The 17,244-nt window shown below is 40.5% G+C and overlaps 2 protein-coding genes across 2 annotated transcripts; one reads left to right on the forward strand and one right to left on the reverse strand.

Moving 5' to 3' along the window:
- The first annotated feature begins 1,808 nt into the window (after positions 1-1,808).
- LOC9267443 (serine/threonine-protein kinase 54) lies at positions 1,809-6,730 on the forward strand. The gene is made up of 7 exons (XM_015777268.3): positions 1,809-2,132; positions 2,445-2,762; positions 4,764-4,885; positions 5,323-5,531; positions 5,611-5,785; positions 5,898-6,032; positions 6,113-6,730. The coding sequence occupies exons 2-7, from the start codon at positions 2,471-2,473 to the stop codon at positions 6,317-6,319; spliced, it is 1,140 nt and encodes a 379-aa protein (XP_015632754.1). The 5' UTR covers positions 1,809-2,132; positions 2,445-2,470; the 3' UTR covers positions 6,320-6,730.
- Positions 6,731-13,772: 7,042 nt separating this feature from the next.
- On the reverse strand, positions 13,773-15,109 carry LOC4333532 (putative F-box/LRR-repeat protein 9). The gene has a single exon (XM_015773602.3). It carries the CDS (start codon positions 15,009-15,011, stop codon positions 14,127-14,129), a length of 885 nt encoding a protein of 294 aa, XP_015629088.1. The 5' UTR covers positions 15,012-15,109; the 3' UTR covers positions 13,773-14,126.
- Between the last annotated feature and the right edge of the window lie 2,135 nt (positions 15,110-17,244).

Raw genomic sequence — 17,244 nt, forward strand, 5'->3', positions numbered from 1 at the left:
GGAGTGTTTGCTAGTTTTAGGGATGTAATAATTCACAATACTACAATTAATTTGGATTTTTTTCCCTATGCATAGTTAGGGAGTAGCTAAAGCTGAAATTGGTCTCTTTAATCCCCAACAAATTTACGCGGAACAATTTAATCCTTAGCGGTGTGTGTCTGTCACTCGGCAGTAAGAAATACTTCTTCTATCCTAGTTTGATCATCACCTAAGGTTTTTAAGGTCTTCTCAAAATGATCATCCTCTAACAAGTGCCTTTTTATTTATTTGTGTAAAAACTAAATGAATATCGAATGCATTGCATGCAACAAACCATGATTAATTCCTATTGGTACAACTACATGCAATATTTAAAACTTGATACAATCCACGGGATACGAAACAACGTAGTACCTTAATCGTGAGAATTAATTACAGATTAATAAAGATTTAGTTATCCTTGGTCTCTGGGCTTTTTAGTGATGATCAAAATGAGATGAAGAAAGCACACTGAGTTCGTTAGGAGGAGATGGGAACAAATCTCCTGCGCATGGAAAATAGAATGGTCCATAAGTACGTGATTAATTAAGTATTAGCTAATTATTTTTTCAAAAATGGATCAATATGATTTTTAAAGCAACTTTCTTATAGAAACTTTTTGCAAAAAACACACCGTTTAACATTTTGAAAAGCGTGCACGCGGAACATGAGGGAGAGAAGTTCGGAACACAGGATGCCGAACACAGCCTTAGTGTCTTAGGGCATGTATAATGGAGACCACTACTACTAGCGGTCTTGATATGCCATGCAGGAAAAGACAACTTAAAGACCACAACTCCCACAACGGAAACCACCCTTGAGTGATTTTTGTGTTTCAACCCTTAGTTTTTTTTTGCATGTCAGCCCATGTAAAACTTTATTATTAAATCAATTGATTTTTTTTTATAATTTGGACCCCGTGATAACAAAAAGAAACACAAATATACCCCTAACCTCATGTCGGTCCCACTTGTCATCCCCTATCTATCTCATTTTCCTCCCCTCCCCACTCCTTTTCCCTACCGAACCGAAGCCACCAGACACCACCAACACGGTGACGCCTCCACTCTCACTCCGCTCACCGTCGGCAGCAGTGTCGCCTCTACCATCCCCGGCTGCATAGATCATGGTGTCAAGCTCCGTGGCAGAGGGCTACGAGCTCGAGCTCTCTCCCCTCTCCGCTGGCGAGTTGGAGATCTCTTCCCTCTCCTTGCGACGGTTGGGGAGCGCGATGGCGACCAGATAGCGAGCTCGCCGGGTCCGGCCGTGACCTCGGCTAGCGATGAGCTCGCTGGATCCGGACGCTGGCGACTCGCCAGACTCCTCGGAGGCATTGGCGGCAATCGGCGACGACCTTGGTAGTGGCAGCAGCGCACGACGATGAGCTTCGAGGATGTGATCTCTTTCCGGCGGCGCAAAGGAGCTTGTCGGCTGCTGGTATGTGGTAAGCCCCCCTCCCCCTCCTACTCCTCCGAGCTACTTGCTGAGGCCCACTGATTCACCCAACCTGTGACGTAGACCGTGGCTCCGAGCTAAGGCGCGGTTGGGTTACTGTGACGTCTACAGGGCACGCAACTTCCCCTTGAGCCACCCCACTGCGCGGGCACATCTGCCCACCCGCCTAGCTGGAGGCCTGAGACCACCGTCCACGGTGGAGCGTTGTACATGGCCTCATCGGACGCCATTTGGACGGAAATGAATTTTAACGGTGTCAGGAATTATAATTTTCAAATTAAGAAAAGAGGCCGACGAAATGCCCAAAATGCCCTCCCGCTGCCCCCGGGCCGGGCGGCCGCCCCAACTCTACTGGTCGTCTGGTCTACTCCGTCTCTCCTCTTCTCTCCTCTTTTCCGATCTGCTCAGCAGCCGGAGCCACCCAGGCACGGCCGCCCTCCTCCCCTCGCGCTCGCCGCCGCCGGCGAGGCGCCAACCCCCTCCCCCCTCCCCTACCCCCCCGGAGGGCACGGTGTTCGACGCCCTCCTCCTCCTCCTCCCCTTCTGCGCGGCCCACGCACCGCCGGCGACGAGCAGGGTTTGGAGGGTGTGACGCGGTGCCCCCGCCCCCCCCCCCCTCCTCCTCCCCCTCCCCGTCTCGCTTCCGAGTCGAATTGAAGGTAATCCTCCTCCTCTCGTAGCAATCCCTCCGCCGCCGCCGTAGTAGACTCACTCGGAGATCCATCTTTGACTCGTGCCGATTCCTTTCCCCTCCTATTGATGCAAATTAGTTTGCAGTTTGTTTCGAACAAAAAAAGGCAATAGAGAATTTATCAAATTTAGCTGAATTCCCCCATGCCCCAGCGTTAGCTCCGCCTCTTGATTTCCCATATATCATTATCTTGTGCTTGCGAGCGTGTTCCCTGCAACGCCAATTGTGAAATTGTGCATTTCGAGTAAGGGAATTCTCGGTTTTGGGGGATTGTTTGTAGTTATCAGGCGGCGGCCGGCTGGAGAGATGGCGTCGAGTACCAGCGACATCCCCGAGGGGAGGGAGAAGCTGAAGAGGTCAGGGAGTCTGGGGAGCAGCGACACGGCGTACGTGCGCGCCGACAAGATCGATCTCACCAGCCTAGATATCCAGCTCGAGAAGCAGCTTACCAAGACCTGGGGCAAGGCCAATCTCAAGGCGCATGGCCCCAAGGAGGACTGGGAGATCGACCTCGCTAAGCTCGAGATCCGGTACGTCATTGCTCAGGGGACCTACGGCACCGTGTATCGCGGCACGTATGATGGCCAAGATGTTGCAGGTATCTGTCACTCTTATCAGACTCTTTTTTTTGTTACAATGTATTGGAAAATGTGAATGGACGTTGCTCGATTAGGAGCTGATGTTTTCAATAGATGGTCTTATGGTCTCTTGTGTATGATGGTCAGTGACATATGCAATTCTAGCTATTACTATTAATTGATATAAATCTTGTAGTTGTAGGTAATATGACACATATGTTGAAACAAGTAGACACAAGCTTGTTTCATACAAGGTATAGGATGGTTATTATTACTTACCTATCTAGTATGAGCTGAACATTTTGTGTTTGTTTGTATCGAACACATTTATTTCATATGCTTGATTTAACTTTATTACACAGGCACACCGGATACCTCAATTGTGTAGCAAAAGCTTTACCTAACAGTCGCTCCTGTGCTTTCTTTTACCTGATTTAGAAGTCTCTTGTTAATTGTTCATGCTTCATTTAATGCATCATGTTTTGGTGTCTAATTTGGTTGGGCTGGTCCATATTAGTTGGGAGAAAAATAGGATTATAGCTTTGTAAAACTGATGTTTCCGACCTACCATGAGTTCAATATAACCACCGCAAGTTTTCTCTTTCATTCAATTTGAATACTTGCACGAATAAAGACATTTTATGAAATGCCAATAATTGATAGAGCTCCATGTAGAGTCTATCCATGATAACTTTATAGCTAAGTTGCAGTACAATGTTTTGTTGGATTTGGGTTGAGAAATGCAGCAAACCAGAAACTATGGACTGGAGTATGATATATGGTTATCATAGATGCAAGAATTTAGATGCGCACATTCTTGTCCATGAACAATTTTAATATATTGTTCTCTTCCATGAGTACTTTGCTTTCCTTGCTGGCATTCTGGATATTCTCTAAGCAGTGTCGACTGTTATTATGCCTTCAACAGCGACCTGAAATCAGGCCTGCTGTGTTTCCTCACCAAAAAGAGCAGATCATGGTGATGATTCTCTGGTCCATGCAATCTATTCAATAAAATCAAAACCATGCACATTTGAAGTTATTATATAACTGTAAGAAATAGTATAATCCTTATTTATTAAACGAATCGTAAGCTTTTTATTAGTCGCAATGCTGAAGCAAACCCCTTCATTTAGTTTTCCACTAATATTTCTACCAGTTGATATTCTCTGTCTTCTTTGAAATTGGGTAATTTTCAAAAGCTGAAAAACATTGTTTTAACATTCTCAATAGTAATTTTTTTACTACAGCAAATAAGATTTTCCTCCAATCTCTGAAGCTTAATATTCCCTACTCCATGCTGCATGTCTTTTTGCTGGATAAAGATTTGCTTTCTTTGACCCCATGGTTGTCAAGTCAAGGTACCCCTGAACCGACTTATCAACTTGGTCGACTGGTCCACGACTTGGTTGTGCACAAACAGGGAATGCACTATATAGTCTTTACTACTATTATACTGTACTAAGCACTATATATAGTATAAACTATGGACTATGGAGTAGCCAGCAAAACATAAGCCAACAAGAAACAAAATTAAAGTATTAAACACAAAAAAAACCAATTAGCATGGTGAATTGGTGATTTTCTACGACAAATCTACGATTAATTGCGCGACTTGCTGTTTGGTCGAGTCGTGGCCTTCTAGTTGTGTGGCTTTGACCGACTTTACAACTAATCTACGACTAGTCGTGACTGATCGTGTGGCTTGATAACAGTGTTTGACCCATTGCTGATTCTTTCATCTGTATATCAGAATTTTATACTAGGACATTTTCGTCCATGGAGCATTTCAGTTATGTGGAATCCTCACCGTGTGGATGAGGGTATTTGTTAGTTCAGGACAATAGGCCATACAACTCTCTAAAAACATATTGCTTTGGTATCTAAAGTTTAATTCTTTGTGCTTGTATTGTACTCACAAATGATATGGCGCTTCATCATTTCCATTGTTTTGTTCAAAATTATGTGGCGCAAGCCATATTTCATGTAGAAAGTAAATAATAATTCTTCATGATATACAGTGAAGCTGTTGGATTGGGGAGAAGATGGTTTTGCCACAGAAGCTGAAACTGCTGCTTTGCGGACATCATTTAAGCAGGAGGTTGCAGTTTGGCATAAGCTCAGCCATCCTAATGTTACAAAGGTGAATATTTCCCAAGCACACCTGGCTTCCAGCAATCATGCCTACATTCATATCTGATACTTCATCCCAAAATATAGCAACTTCTATCATTCAAAATTTTTCCCAAAGCATAGCAACTTCTCCACCTATTTCTTCATATAAACCAATCACAGCCATCTCATTTAATTTTTCCACCTACTTTCTTATCTCAACCCCTTATTTAATTGCACCTCTCTCCTTAGTCTCTGTGAAAAACTCTAGTAATGCTTATATTTTGGGATTGAGGGAGTACATATGCTTGTTCTTGTGTTAAATTTTGTAAAGCTTCTGATCCATGGTTTACGGAGTATTAAATTTGATTCAAATTAACTTGTCCTGTGTTGTCCTTTTTTTTTTTTTGACTTTTGGGTTATTTCAGAAGTAGCTCACTGCTCACATGTTGTATTGTCTTTTTGCAGTTTGTTGGAGCCTCAATGGGGACTACAGATCTTAAGATTCCGACCAACAATTCCAATGCTGGTGCACGCACCAACTTGCCTGCCAGAGCATGTTGTGTTGTGGTTGAATATCTAGCTGGAGGAACTTTGAAGCAGTATCTGATAAAGAACAGTCGACGGAAGCTTGCATACAAAGTTGTAGTTCAGCTTGCATTGGATTTGGCCAGAGGGTAATTAGCCTTCCACCTGAATTTATTTTTGTGCCCTATTCACCTCTGAATACTAATTAGCTGGTGCTTTGCTTTGCAGATTGAGCTATCTCCACTCTAGAAAGATTGTACATCGTGATGTCAAAACTGAAAACATGCTCCTTGATACACAGAGAAACCTTAAAATTGCTGATTTTGGTGTTGCTCGGGTCGAGGCTCAGAATCCAAAGGATATGACTGGTGCGACAGGCACTCTTGGTTATATGGCCCCAGAGGTATTCACAGGCCTGATCTCTTTAAATTTCTTGCTTTCAAGATGGACACCTTTTATTGAGTGATTTTCCTTGTAACACACAAAAAATCTATTTTCTTTGTATGCATTAACAGGTTCTTGATGGTAAACCGTACAACAGGAAATGTGATGTTTATAGTTTTGGAATTTGCTTATGGGAAATCTATTGTTGTGACATGCCATACCCAGACCTAAGTTTTGCCGATGTCTCATCTGCTGTTGTCCATCAGGTTTGTCTTGAGTCTGGATATACTCCTATTGTCAGTTTATCTTTCTTCACACAAATGATTAATCCTACTTCTATGGACAGAACCTGCGCCCAGACGTTCCTAGATGCTGTCCAAGTGCATTCGCAAATATCATGCGGAAATGCTGGGATGCAAATCCTGATAAGCGTCCTGATATGGATGAGGTGGTGCAGCTTCTAGAGGCTCTTGACACAAGCAAAGGTGGTGGCATGATACCAGATGGTCAGTCATCTGGTTGCTTGTGCTTCACAAAGGCTCGTGGTCCATAGCTTCCTTTTCGTGATACAGTCTTCCCTTGACCGCGTTTTGCCCATCTACATGACTGGGAAAAACCATGGCATATGCTTCTCTTTGCCACCTGTGCAGTTTGGCGCTTACAATTCCCCATGGCTCCTTGCCATCTTTGTACGTTCGTTGCAGTTGTCATATGGGCCTTTGTGGTCAACAGCCTTTTTCTATAGCGGTGTGATATTGTAACAGTAATTCTTGAGAGAGTTGGTGACACTCCGTCACATGTATTATACTAGAGGGTTATACACACACATACCGGGTCGTGCATTCTTGATACTTCTACGTTTCTGTGCGTTTGGTGCCACTGGTCAATACTTCTTTTGAATCATTTTTACTGTTCATATCCAAAATGAATACAATAAAGGGCGGAAAGATGTTTGTGTTCAGCAGATCGCATGTTATCAACCTTCTATCCGTGGTCATTTTGTGACATGATTGTGCTTATCTTTTGTCACCTTTAAACCTGGGCTCCCTGAGTGGAATTAATTTCATATTTTCGTTCTTTTTGCTTCGAAGATATATTGGAATTACGTACTGTCGGCCTGTGATTTGTTGTCAAATGAAAGCCTCAATTTTACAAAAACCGGTTATATTTCAGCCAAATTAAATAGTGTCCAGCACTGATAAGTACTCCAAAGTCCAAAGTAGAAAGTAGGATGATGGAATCACTCGCTGTCAACTTTGAATCAGATTTAGTGCTTGAGACCGGTTTGATTGATTGGATTGCGGCCTCGGCATGCTTTTGTCCAGTAAAGCTGATGGCAAAATATCACTCTTCACTTTTATACTGTGGCTTGGTTTAATTCCCAACTTTTTCTTCAAACTTTAAACTTTTCCATCACATCAAAACTTTCCTACACACAAACTTTCAACTTTTCCGTCACATCGTTTCAATTTCAATCAAACTTTTAATTTTAGCGTGAACTAAACACACCCTATTGCTGCCGCCATCAATGGAAGCCATGTAAAAACAATGAACTGATGCAGACGTGCACAAGCTAGCCCCTTGTAAGCAGCAAAGCATCATCGATAAAGCTAGTGTCTGGTCGCTCTCATGACCTATGGTGGCCAACTTCACTTCTTCACATCCAATCTTTTTACCTTTCTTGCTAACCCTGTAATAATAATATGCGATTTGTACTTGTCTTTAGCTAGCTTCCTGCCTTCCTCTCTAGATTAATTTTCGCGAGCATAGTCGAACGCATGTGTGATGCTTGGTCCGGTCGTAGTCCGATTTGGCCCGTGTGTGTTTGAGTGTTTCAATTCCGATTTAGACCCGTTAGGTTTAACCGTTCGTTTGGAAGAGAGAATTCACATGAAAAATCTCTTCACTTCTCTCTAACTTAATTTGCTCCTGATAAAGAACAATTCTTAATTACCCTGTAAGAATGATTTTTTAAAAGTGTAGTGTATGACCGGTTCCTAAACTTGTGCGGACATACCATCTAGATCATTGAATTCTCAAAATACATTTTCCAGTCCTCTGAACTTGTCCTATGTGTATATAAGTTCAATTGAGCTCCAACATGCTCCATGACCCATATGTTAGTCACATAGAAAAAATTTGAAAAAGAGAGGAGAGATAGGAGAGAAATAGAAATTTTGAAAAAAAAAATAAAAAAGAGAGAGGAGAAAAATATGTTTTTATTATTTTTTCTATATGTGACTAACATGTGGGTCCTATTGAGAGGTAGGCGCTACCATAGTATACCAAGTTAGCACACATAGCGGGTTGGAGCCCGTTTAAACCTACATGAAACTCAAGATAAATTGGGGACCTAAACTACATTTTGGAAGTTCAAATACCTATATCACATACCCATACACCTTATTGATTCTTTGGAGATTTATTTTCTCAAAATAACATTCTTGAAGCTCGTGGAAAGCATAAAAGCATTTTTTTTTCGCTTTCTTTAAACTTTGAGCCAAGAAAGTAGCGTTCTTTGGTTGGCTTCAAAGTTGTTAGCACGATAAGACATGCTGGTAAACAGGTTCCTTCTCCCAGATCACAAAATACAAGCTCTCTCTATCTCTTTCTCTGTCTCTGTCGATCTGTGTCTCTTTACCATGCTTTTTTGAAGGGGAATTGAAAGGCATGTCGAATCGAGTTTACACAAAAACATATGGATATCCTGAGGCGTGCGTGCGCGTTCACGATATCCACATATATTGTCGTGGGTGCATATATCTTTCATGGTGAAAACATTTCACTGTTTTGCTTTTTTTTTTCTCCCCGAGAAAAGAAATTAAATGGAACCTTTTTTTTTGAGAGGGCATGTCTGTGTTGTTGTGTAGTACTTGTGTTGCTTCGAATAGACACTATATCTTAAGTCTCATCAAATGTCATTTTGCAACGGTTAAATGGCGTAGAACAGTAAAAGGTGAGGCTGGAATTAATTAAACGGTTTAATTGTTTGTAGGAGTAGTGTATTTTTATGTGTTTTACAATGGCCTCCAGTGGTAGTACTAGTAGAATTGATCTAGATGCAGGGGGCGGAGGCAGCGTGGGCACCCCCTGCCCTAATATACCATCAGAGCCCCATAATACCCATCTAAAATTCTAATCCATATATATATATATAGATGAGGGGCTAATATAGACTTTGTTTGAGGCTGTTAGGAAGTCAAAAAAAATTCTAAACAAACCTAAATCTCTCTTAGTTACTCTTAGTCATTTTGGTTTAGCTTTCACTATAATTTTATCCTGACTCCGCCACTATCTAGATGATTCATATTTTCTTAATTTAATAAATATATATACTGCCACCGCAACTAATCTACTGGCCAGTGGCCAGTATATGTAGAACTCATAATCATAAATTAACTGTTCATATCGATTTTTCTATTGATTATATTAATGGTAGTAGTAGATTAATAGAGACCACTCATGTTTGGTGGCCTATAATTGCTGTTCATGCCCTGCACTGAGGCCTTGTTTGGATCAAAAAGTGTGAAAAAAGTCAACGGTATCATCAATTAAAAAACGAAAGGATTATATTCATTAAATAAATCACTGGATTCTAAGTTAACACATACTATCCCTGTCCCAATATAAGTACAGTTGTGGTTTTCCGTGTCCAACGTTTAACCATTCGTCTTATTTGAAAAAAAATATAATTAGTATTTTTATCGTTATTAGATAATAAAACATAAATTATTTTTAATTTTTTTAATAAAATTTTTAAATAAGACAGACAGTCAAAAGTTGAACACAAAAATCTATAACTGCATTTATATCGGGATGGATGAAGTATGGCTAAAGAAATGTGTGGCGGGAAAAATGGTTCTCACATAATAGTAACTAGTTGCACATGCCCGCGTCATGCTTGCGGCCGGGATTGGCAGCAAAGCATCTCTCTGAAAGATTAAGTAAGCGATGTGTCACACTTCATAAACTTCAACTTGCTAAGGTCGGAGAGCCTCAAATTAGTTTCTTGTTTGTAACTCCTCACAACTGCCTTATATATCCATCTAGATGCAATTTAATTTCTGTATGTACCACACGTACGTCAGATCGATCGTTTGCTTTGATCATACAGTAGGAGGTTGTTAGCTAGGCCAGGAAATTAAACGTCGTCATGGAGAAGCTAGGAAAGTCCTGTTACTGCAAGCACACAATAATGATTGTGACTTGCTTTTACAAAGCAATATATCAGCTTTGGTTTGGGTCCGATTACAAAAGTGTGAAGAGAGTAAGGAGTCTTTTCATTTTGCATGCTAGAAATTGAAGACGACAGTCATAAATTTGAGAGAATCTATTATATGCCACTAACTTTGTCACACGTCTACGATTTACCACTGATTTTATCATATTCTACAATATGCCATCGACCTTTGCTTAACTTCTACAATTTACCATCGTCGTTCGGTTAACCTCCGTTAGCACTGTACATTCTTGTACAAATGACCAAAATACCCCTAGAACAAAAATTTCCAAAATTTGGATAAATTTATCAAAATATCATATTATGAACATAAGCTTGTAAACATCCAAAATTTGGCCTTAAACTTAAAATCTGTCATTTCAGAATTTTTATCCAAATTTTGAATTTTTTTGTCCCAGGGGTATTTTGGTCAATTTGACAAATTTGTACACTACTAACAGAGACTAACAAGACGACGATGGTAAATCGTAGAAGTTAAGCAAAAGTCGATGACATATTGTAGAACGTGATAAAGTCAGTGGCAAATCGTAGACGTGTGACAAAGTCAGTGGTATATAATAGATTATCTCTATAAATTTTCATCAACTTTGGATGAAAATTTACTAATAAATTAAATTGCTTCTTAAATAAATTATCTTTTTCCCTTTTATCTTTTTCCCTCCGTTTCAAAATGTTTGACACCGTTGATTTTTTAGCACATATTTAACCGTTCGTCTTATTAAAAAAATATTTGTGAAATATGTAAAACTATATGTGTACATGAAATATATTTAACAATGAATCAAATGATATGAAAAGAATAAATAATTACTTAAATTTTTTAAATAAGACGAATGGTCAAGCACGTACTAAAAAGTCAACGGTGTTAAATATTTTGAAACGGAGGAGTATATGTTTGTGTTGGCGTAGAGATTAGCTAAACACCAAAGCAGTGGACCATACATATCGTAATCAAATCAACAGCCATATATACATATCGTAATCAAATCATCTCATTAATTGTGCTCCTCACAAAAACCGAACCACCTGGTTTATGAAACCGGACAATCTGGATTTCACGGACTCGTTGTTAAAACCTATGAACACCCATTCGAGAGGGACCTCGTTAGAACGGTGCACCTAATTAAGGTTGCAGACCTCCTAGAGCGTCATTAATCACCGTGAAAACGAAGGGAAGACAATAGTTAGAGTTTGGAAGGGTAAAAGCTAAAGGATAAAGGAAGAGTTAAAAGTAATTTATTTGATATCATTTGTTGATTGGATATCCTCAATCGATCGGCTGACACTTTTCATATTTATAGGGTGGGGATGTCTTACCCTTTGTACACGTCAAATTTGTAATGAATTTGTGGAGAATATAAAGTTTCTTTCGGAATACTCAAAACAGCGTCATCCGGCTTATAGCAAATCGGGGCATTCCCAAATTTCATTAATTGTTAACAGCTTGTAGAGACTTTGGAGATGCCACATGGTTGTCCATTAAGAAAACACATAATGTAATTATTGCACTTCTATTTCAATTTATCCATAATTTAATACGGTGAAAGGGTTTGAATCTTTTTTAGATAATGGTGAAGGATGGTGAAAGGGTTTGAATAGTTATGTTTATAATAAAATAGGGACATACTATATAGCTATATTTCCTACTTTCTGTTAATTAGTTTTGTGCCACCTCGTATGCAACCATGGGGGATGGACGATTCTTTTGAATAATGGGGTGTGGCTCTTGTATATGAAGATATCTAGGCAGTATATCATATCGATGGAAGGTTCAATCAATAATTAATAACGGAAAAGGTTTGTCTGGTCCATATAGTGGTACAAAGAAACGTTCTGGATTTTCAATTTTTTTTCACTTCCATTTTTAAAAATTATTTTCAAGTATTCCGTCTTGTCTTTCATCATCACTGGGAAAGAAAATGTAATATAAGTATTTCTTTGTCCAGAGCAGTATTTCGTTTTTATTGAACTGTTAATTTTTTGAGTAAATTTCACAAAACGTGAACTACACGTTTTGTGATCTACGTTGCAGAAAACCACTTAAGTATATATATTTTGGTAGTGTAGTTTCACAAAACCACACTATCAATGAAAGGATTCACTCACGAGATGACGTGGTTGTTTCACATAGGACGAAGACGTGGCATCCTATTACCAGCCATCGCACAAAATTAATAGGATATGCCACGTCATCACACGGATGAATCCATTCATCGATAGTGTGGTTTTATGAAACTAAACTACCAAAATACATGTACTTAAGTGCAAAGTGTTAAAATATGTGTGGTTTTCTGCAACTTGAACCATAAAACATGTAGTTTTGTGAAATTTACTCTAATTTCTAATATTCAATTGAAATGTCTGCCAGTAATCAGTGGCATATATATGTGCTCTGTTGTTCTCCTTGGTAAAAGTACCTCTGCAATATATACTCCTAACTTATCCATTGTCCAATATATAAACAAAAACAAGAACTGAGCAACTGACCTAGCTCTACAAACATAAACAATAAGTAGTCAAATATTGATGTTGCTGTGTGTAATATGATATTCACTATGGATGCAGTGTTCACAAATTAAGGTGCCATTTCTAAAGACTTCATCTTCAGTTGGCTGCGAAATTAAATATGTTTGCTTAAAATACTGTTATTTAAGGATCAACTCTCCGTGGATAACAAAAGACTGGCAACTGGAATAAGAGATACAAGTACTAACTTATCAACAACTAGTATTCGTGCATATGCAACACACGTCTCCGCAAATACATTAGTAATATAATGATTTTTGAATGGAATGCACTTATTCATTAATTATGATATTTTTTCTTTATATCGAACAAAATCACAAAAAGAAGACATAAACCACATATATACATATATTAGGCATGCTATTTTGAAATAATTTTTACAGAGTTTAATTAGGTGGTGTTCTTTTCTCCTGAAGATAAAGATGAAGATGACGCAAAACGAGGTGATATTAACGTATGATTGATTGAGTTTTAATTATTACAAACTTGAAAATAGATTAATATGATATTTTAGAGCAACTTTCATATAGAAAGTTTTCGCATGAAACGCACCATTTAGCAGTTTGAAAAGTGTGCCACGAAAATCTTTATGTTCATCCAACTCTTGTTGTTGAAAAGAACGGGACCTTAGACATGCTAATTTCACTGATGCTACACGGATCGGCAGATGAGCTTAGGGATGTCAACAAACCGAGCTCGAGCAAGCCTGCCTGCCAAGGCTCCAAGCTCGAGCCGAGTCTAATCTGCCTTCAAGCTTTTAAGCAGGCAGGGCTCGAGCTCGGCAAGGCTCGCGAGCTCGACAGAATATAAGATAATGTATATTTTGATGATAAAATTCTATAAAAACAATAATTTTAAATTAATAATATTGAAGAAAAAGATTATGAAAACCTAAGATTAATACTCCTATATGATATCAAAATATACTAATTTTTCACATGAATATATATAATTTATCCTTGAGCTATGAACTTATATCATATAAAAAATAAAAATTACACGTAGTTAGGCTCATGAGAAACCTGAGCTCAGCTTCACAGAGCTCGATCGCAAGCTTGCAATTAGGGGGTTTAGCTCGTTAAGAGTTTGAACCGGGCTCGATTCGAGTCTGAGACGAACTGAGCTTGAGCAGCCTCGAGCTTTTTTAACAGCCCTACATGAGCTGCACAACTCTTTGGTCGTTACCTATATACACCAAACTATCTGTACACCCAAATGTAAACACAAAAAATCCCATCCAAAAGAAAGAAATGCCCTGTCAACCACTTCAACTACTTTGACACCTATCAAATACAAGGCCAACATTGGCTGAGCCAACGATGTAGTCGAGGCTCTAGACATCTAAATAGATTTTACTATCTGACAACAATTTCTCATAATGATTTTTAATTACTACACATGATAGTCGTCCGATCAGCCCGGGAGCTAGCTAGTTTAGCCATTGAAAGACCAGATGCAACAATACCGGATAAATCAAACACTTTCTTTCTAGAGAAAAATTCAGAAAATGCTCACAAAAATTACACGTCGTCTAACTACACGTATACACCTATATATATAGAAGAAAAAGAAAATCAAAAGTATTAAAAGAAAATCAGATGACATCGACGTAGGAGGAGTCGCAGTAATCATCACCGTTGGTCGCGTCGCCGTCGGGCTCGTCGAGCAATCTGGACCCTCCGATGTCGAAGCGCTCGATGGCGGCGCCTCGCGCGAGCACCTCCTCGTCCTTGTCGTCGAAGCCGACGCAGAACCTCGCCGTGAACTCGCGGAGCGGCGCCGCGCCGCCGCAGCCGGCGAGGATGGCGAGCAGCTCCTGCCTGGGGAGGTAGCAGCGGTCCAGGCACAGCGACCGGAGGCGGCCACGCAGCGGCGACGCCGCCGCCATGGCCGCGGCGTCCTCGGGCTTGACGGAGCCGGAGGTGACCCTGAGGACGGCGAGGTCGGGGCAGTGCAGCGCGAGCGCCGCGGCGACGGCCGGGAAGGAGGACGGCTTGGAGTCGAGCTCCAGGTGGGTGAGGCGGCGCCACCGCGGGAGGAGTGACGGGAGGCGCGCGTCGTCGGCGGGGGGGAGCTCGGGCAGTGCGAGCCGCCGCAGCGCCGGGCACTCGGCGGCGACGTGGTCGAGCTCCGACGAGGAGAGTAGCGGCGGGAGGGCGAGGTCGGCGACGGTGCCGGCGGCGCGGGCGACGCAGAGCCTGAGGAAGCCGGCGAGGGTGAAGCGGTGGACGCCGTGGAGGCGCGCGAGGGCGCCCGCCAGCGCGCCCCACGGCATGAAGCGGGCGAGGTGGTCGCGGCGCAGGTCGAGCGCCCGCCACAGCGATGGGTCCGCGGCCGCACGGCGCCACCCGCGGCACACCAGCGGCGCGGCGGACGCCAGCTCGTCAAGGTCCAGCCGCCGGAACACGTGCACGAGGCAGTCCGTCGGCAGCTCCGCCCACTGCGGCGGCGGCGTCGAGCGCGTCGTCCGGTCCGCCATGGCGAGAGGAGTTCGGAGCTTAGCTTAGCTAGGTAATTGGAGATTAGGCGGGGGAGGTGGGTGTGATTAGATTAGAGAGAGATGGATAGGAAGTGTGTGATTTGCGTCCGAAATAGACGCGGTGTTTATATAGAAGGGGAGGAGTGGAAGCTTCCGTTCGTTCCGACAAAGTGAGAGTGCACGTGCCCTGTCGCCTGGAGATTTGTTCTTTGCTTTTACCACTGTCTTGGAATCGCTGACTGTCATCCGCCGCCGGATACTGTGTGCATTCTAAGTGAGTATCAGACTGAACGTCCAAACGAGTACTCACTCCGTCCCAATAAGACGAATCTAGACTAAAAGTGAGAGACATGTCTAGATTTATTGTAGTATGATATATCACATCTAGGACTAAGTTGGTTTTTTTAGGGACGAAAGGAGTATTAGGCTTCCTAATCAGATATTTCTCACTGCTGGAGCTATCGAGCTAAGCAGGGTTGAAAATCTCGTTTACTCTATTTTGTATCGGGTACTGAAATTTTTGAAATTTTGGTCCGAATGAATTTGAAGTTTTGAAGAAAAAAATCATGGTACAAGTGAAATGGAACATGCAAAGGAGGGTACCGAATTTTAGAATCAGATATTTTTGGATGACGGAGCTAGGTGCTTAAGAAGTTAGATTACCATAATATTTTTACCTCTCCGTTTTGACATATAAGTATTTTTTAGATTGTTTAGCATATATATCAGTAAATCTAATTGGAGAGGCCTCTCCAATTAGTCTTAATCAGAGACACCCACGTGCTAGTACTTACTTTATTGAGCAAGTAGGGGAAATATTCCTATCATCTATGCTTCAAAAAAAATTTCTCTTAAATTACTCATCCGATTTACAATCCGATTACACTGTTGTGTTGGTAATAATTAAATCTTTACAACAAGATCTCACATGATTATATTTTGATGAAAAATCACAAATTACTTTTATAATATGTCTAAATTACTTTTAGATTTCACTAAGTTACTTCTTAGATATAAAAAAGTAAATTCAGTAAAGCCTAAAAGTAATTTACATATAAAATAGAAGTAACTTAAAAAAATAACTTTAATTAATGCCTTTTTTCATTGAACATTCATAATGCTCTGAGGTGATTACTTTTATTATTATTTTAGTTAATTCCATAATTTGTGCTGATTAATTTAATTTATAGATAGAGTCATGTTTTTATCTCTACAACGGATTTACTTCAAATGACATGCCAAAGTTAACTTGGTTTTGTTCTAAGTTACTTCTATAATATATGTAAATTACTTTTAGTTTTTACTGAATTTACTTTTATATATCTAAGAAGTAACTTAGTGAAATCTAAAAGTAATTTAGACATATCATAAAAGTAATTTGTGATTTTTCATCAAAATATAATCATGTGAGATCTTGTTGTAAAGATTTAATTGTTACGAACACAACGGTACAATCAGATTGTAGATCGGATGAGTAGTTTAAGAGAAAATTGTATTTGAAGTATAGGTGGATGGTGACTCTTATAGATGGAGTGGTAGCTGGTTTAGACAAACCAGCTACCACTAGCTGTGTAGTTACATCCCATATATATACTCCCTCCGCCCAAATACATCGACGTATAATGGGAGTGCATTGCATCTAGACCCATGCTATTAAAAATCTCTCCCGTAATCCATTTGCTCAGGATCGATCTAGCAGTGTTGTCGCTTTGATAGCCCGCACATAAAAAAACGTAACACTTTCAATATCAAGTCGCAACATTATCCTTCCATATATGAAACATTGAACTCTATGACTAAGAACATCCAAAAAAATTGTAAAAAAAACTAAAATGTGCAACAATCAAAATTTTAGTTTTATATTTTACTTCTCATTCATAAAACATTATGTTTCAACTGTTGAAACATCAAGCAACCCAGCCTCTCATCTTTTATAGGTCGAAAACAGTAAATAGATAAAAAAAACAGAAGCAATAGAAAAAAGAAATAAATCTAAGAGAAAAGAGTCTAGAAAATTGTTACCTCGTGCACTATGAGGCTGGTGTTACAATTGAGATGGCCTTGCTCGGCCAATGCAGTGGCAGAAGGCTGCCCCCGAGCTTGGCTTTGGGGATAATGCCAAGGTGGTGGAAATTGGGGATGAGAGCGAGGAGTGGTGCGTCTGATTTTTGTTTTTAATCTCGCGTTAGGCTCCAAGTTACATGCATGATATTGACGAACATTTCTAGATGCA

Source organism: Oryza sativa, chromosome 3 (assembly GCF_034140825.1).
Source record: "Oryza sativa Japonica Group chromosome 3, ASM3414082v1".
In the NCBI taxonomy this organism is placed as follows: Eukaryota; Viridiplantae; Streptophyta; class Magnoliopsida; order Poales; family Poaceae; genus Oryza; species Oryza sativa.

Excerpts from the sequence above, each read along its gene's own strand:
- LOC9267443 (XM_015777268.3), top strand. The coding sequence starts at position 2,471 with ATGGCGTCGAGTACCAGCGACATCCCCGAGGGGAGGGAGAAGCTGAAG. Across the intron at positions 2,763-4,763 it reads TGATGGCCAAGATGTTGCAG|TGAAGCTGTTGGATTGGGGA; the intron begins GTATCTGTCACT and ends CATGATATACAG. Across the intron at positions 5,786-5,897 it reads TTGGTTATATGGCCCCAGAG|GTTCTTGATGGTAAACCGTA; the intron begins GTATTCACAGGC and ends ATGCATTAACAG.
- LOC4333532 (XM_015773602.3), bottom strand. The coding sequence starts at position 15,011 with ATGGCGGACCGGACGACGCGCTCGACGCCGCCGCCGCAGTGGGCGGAG.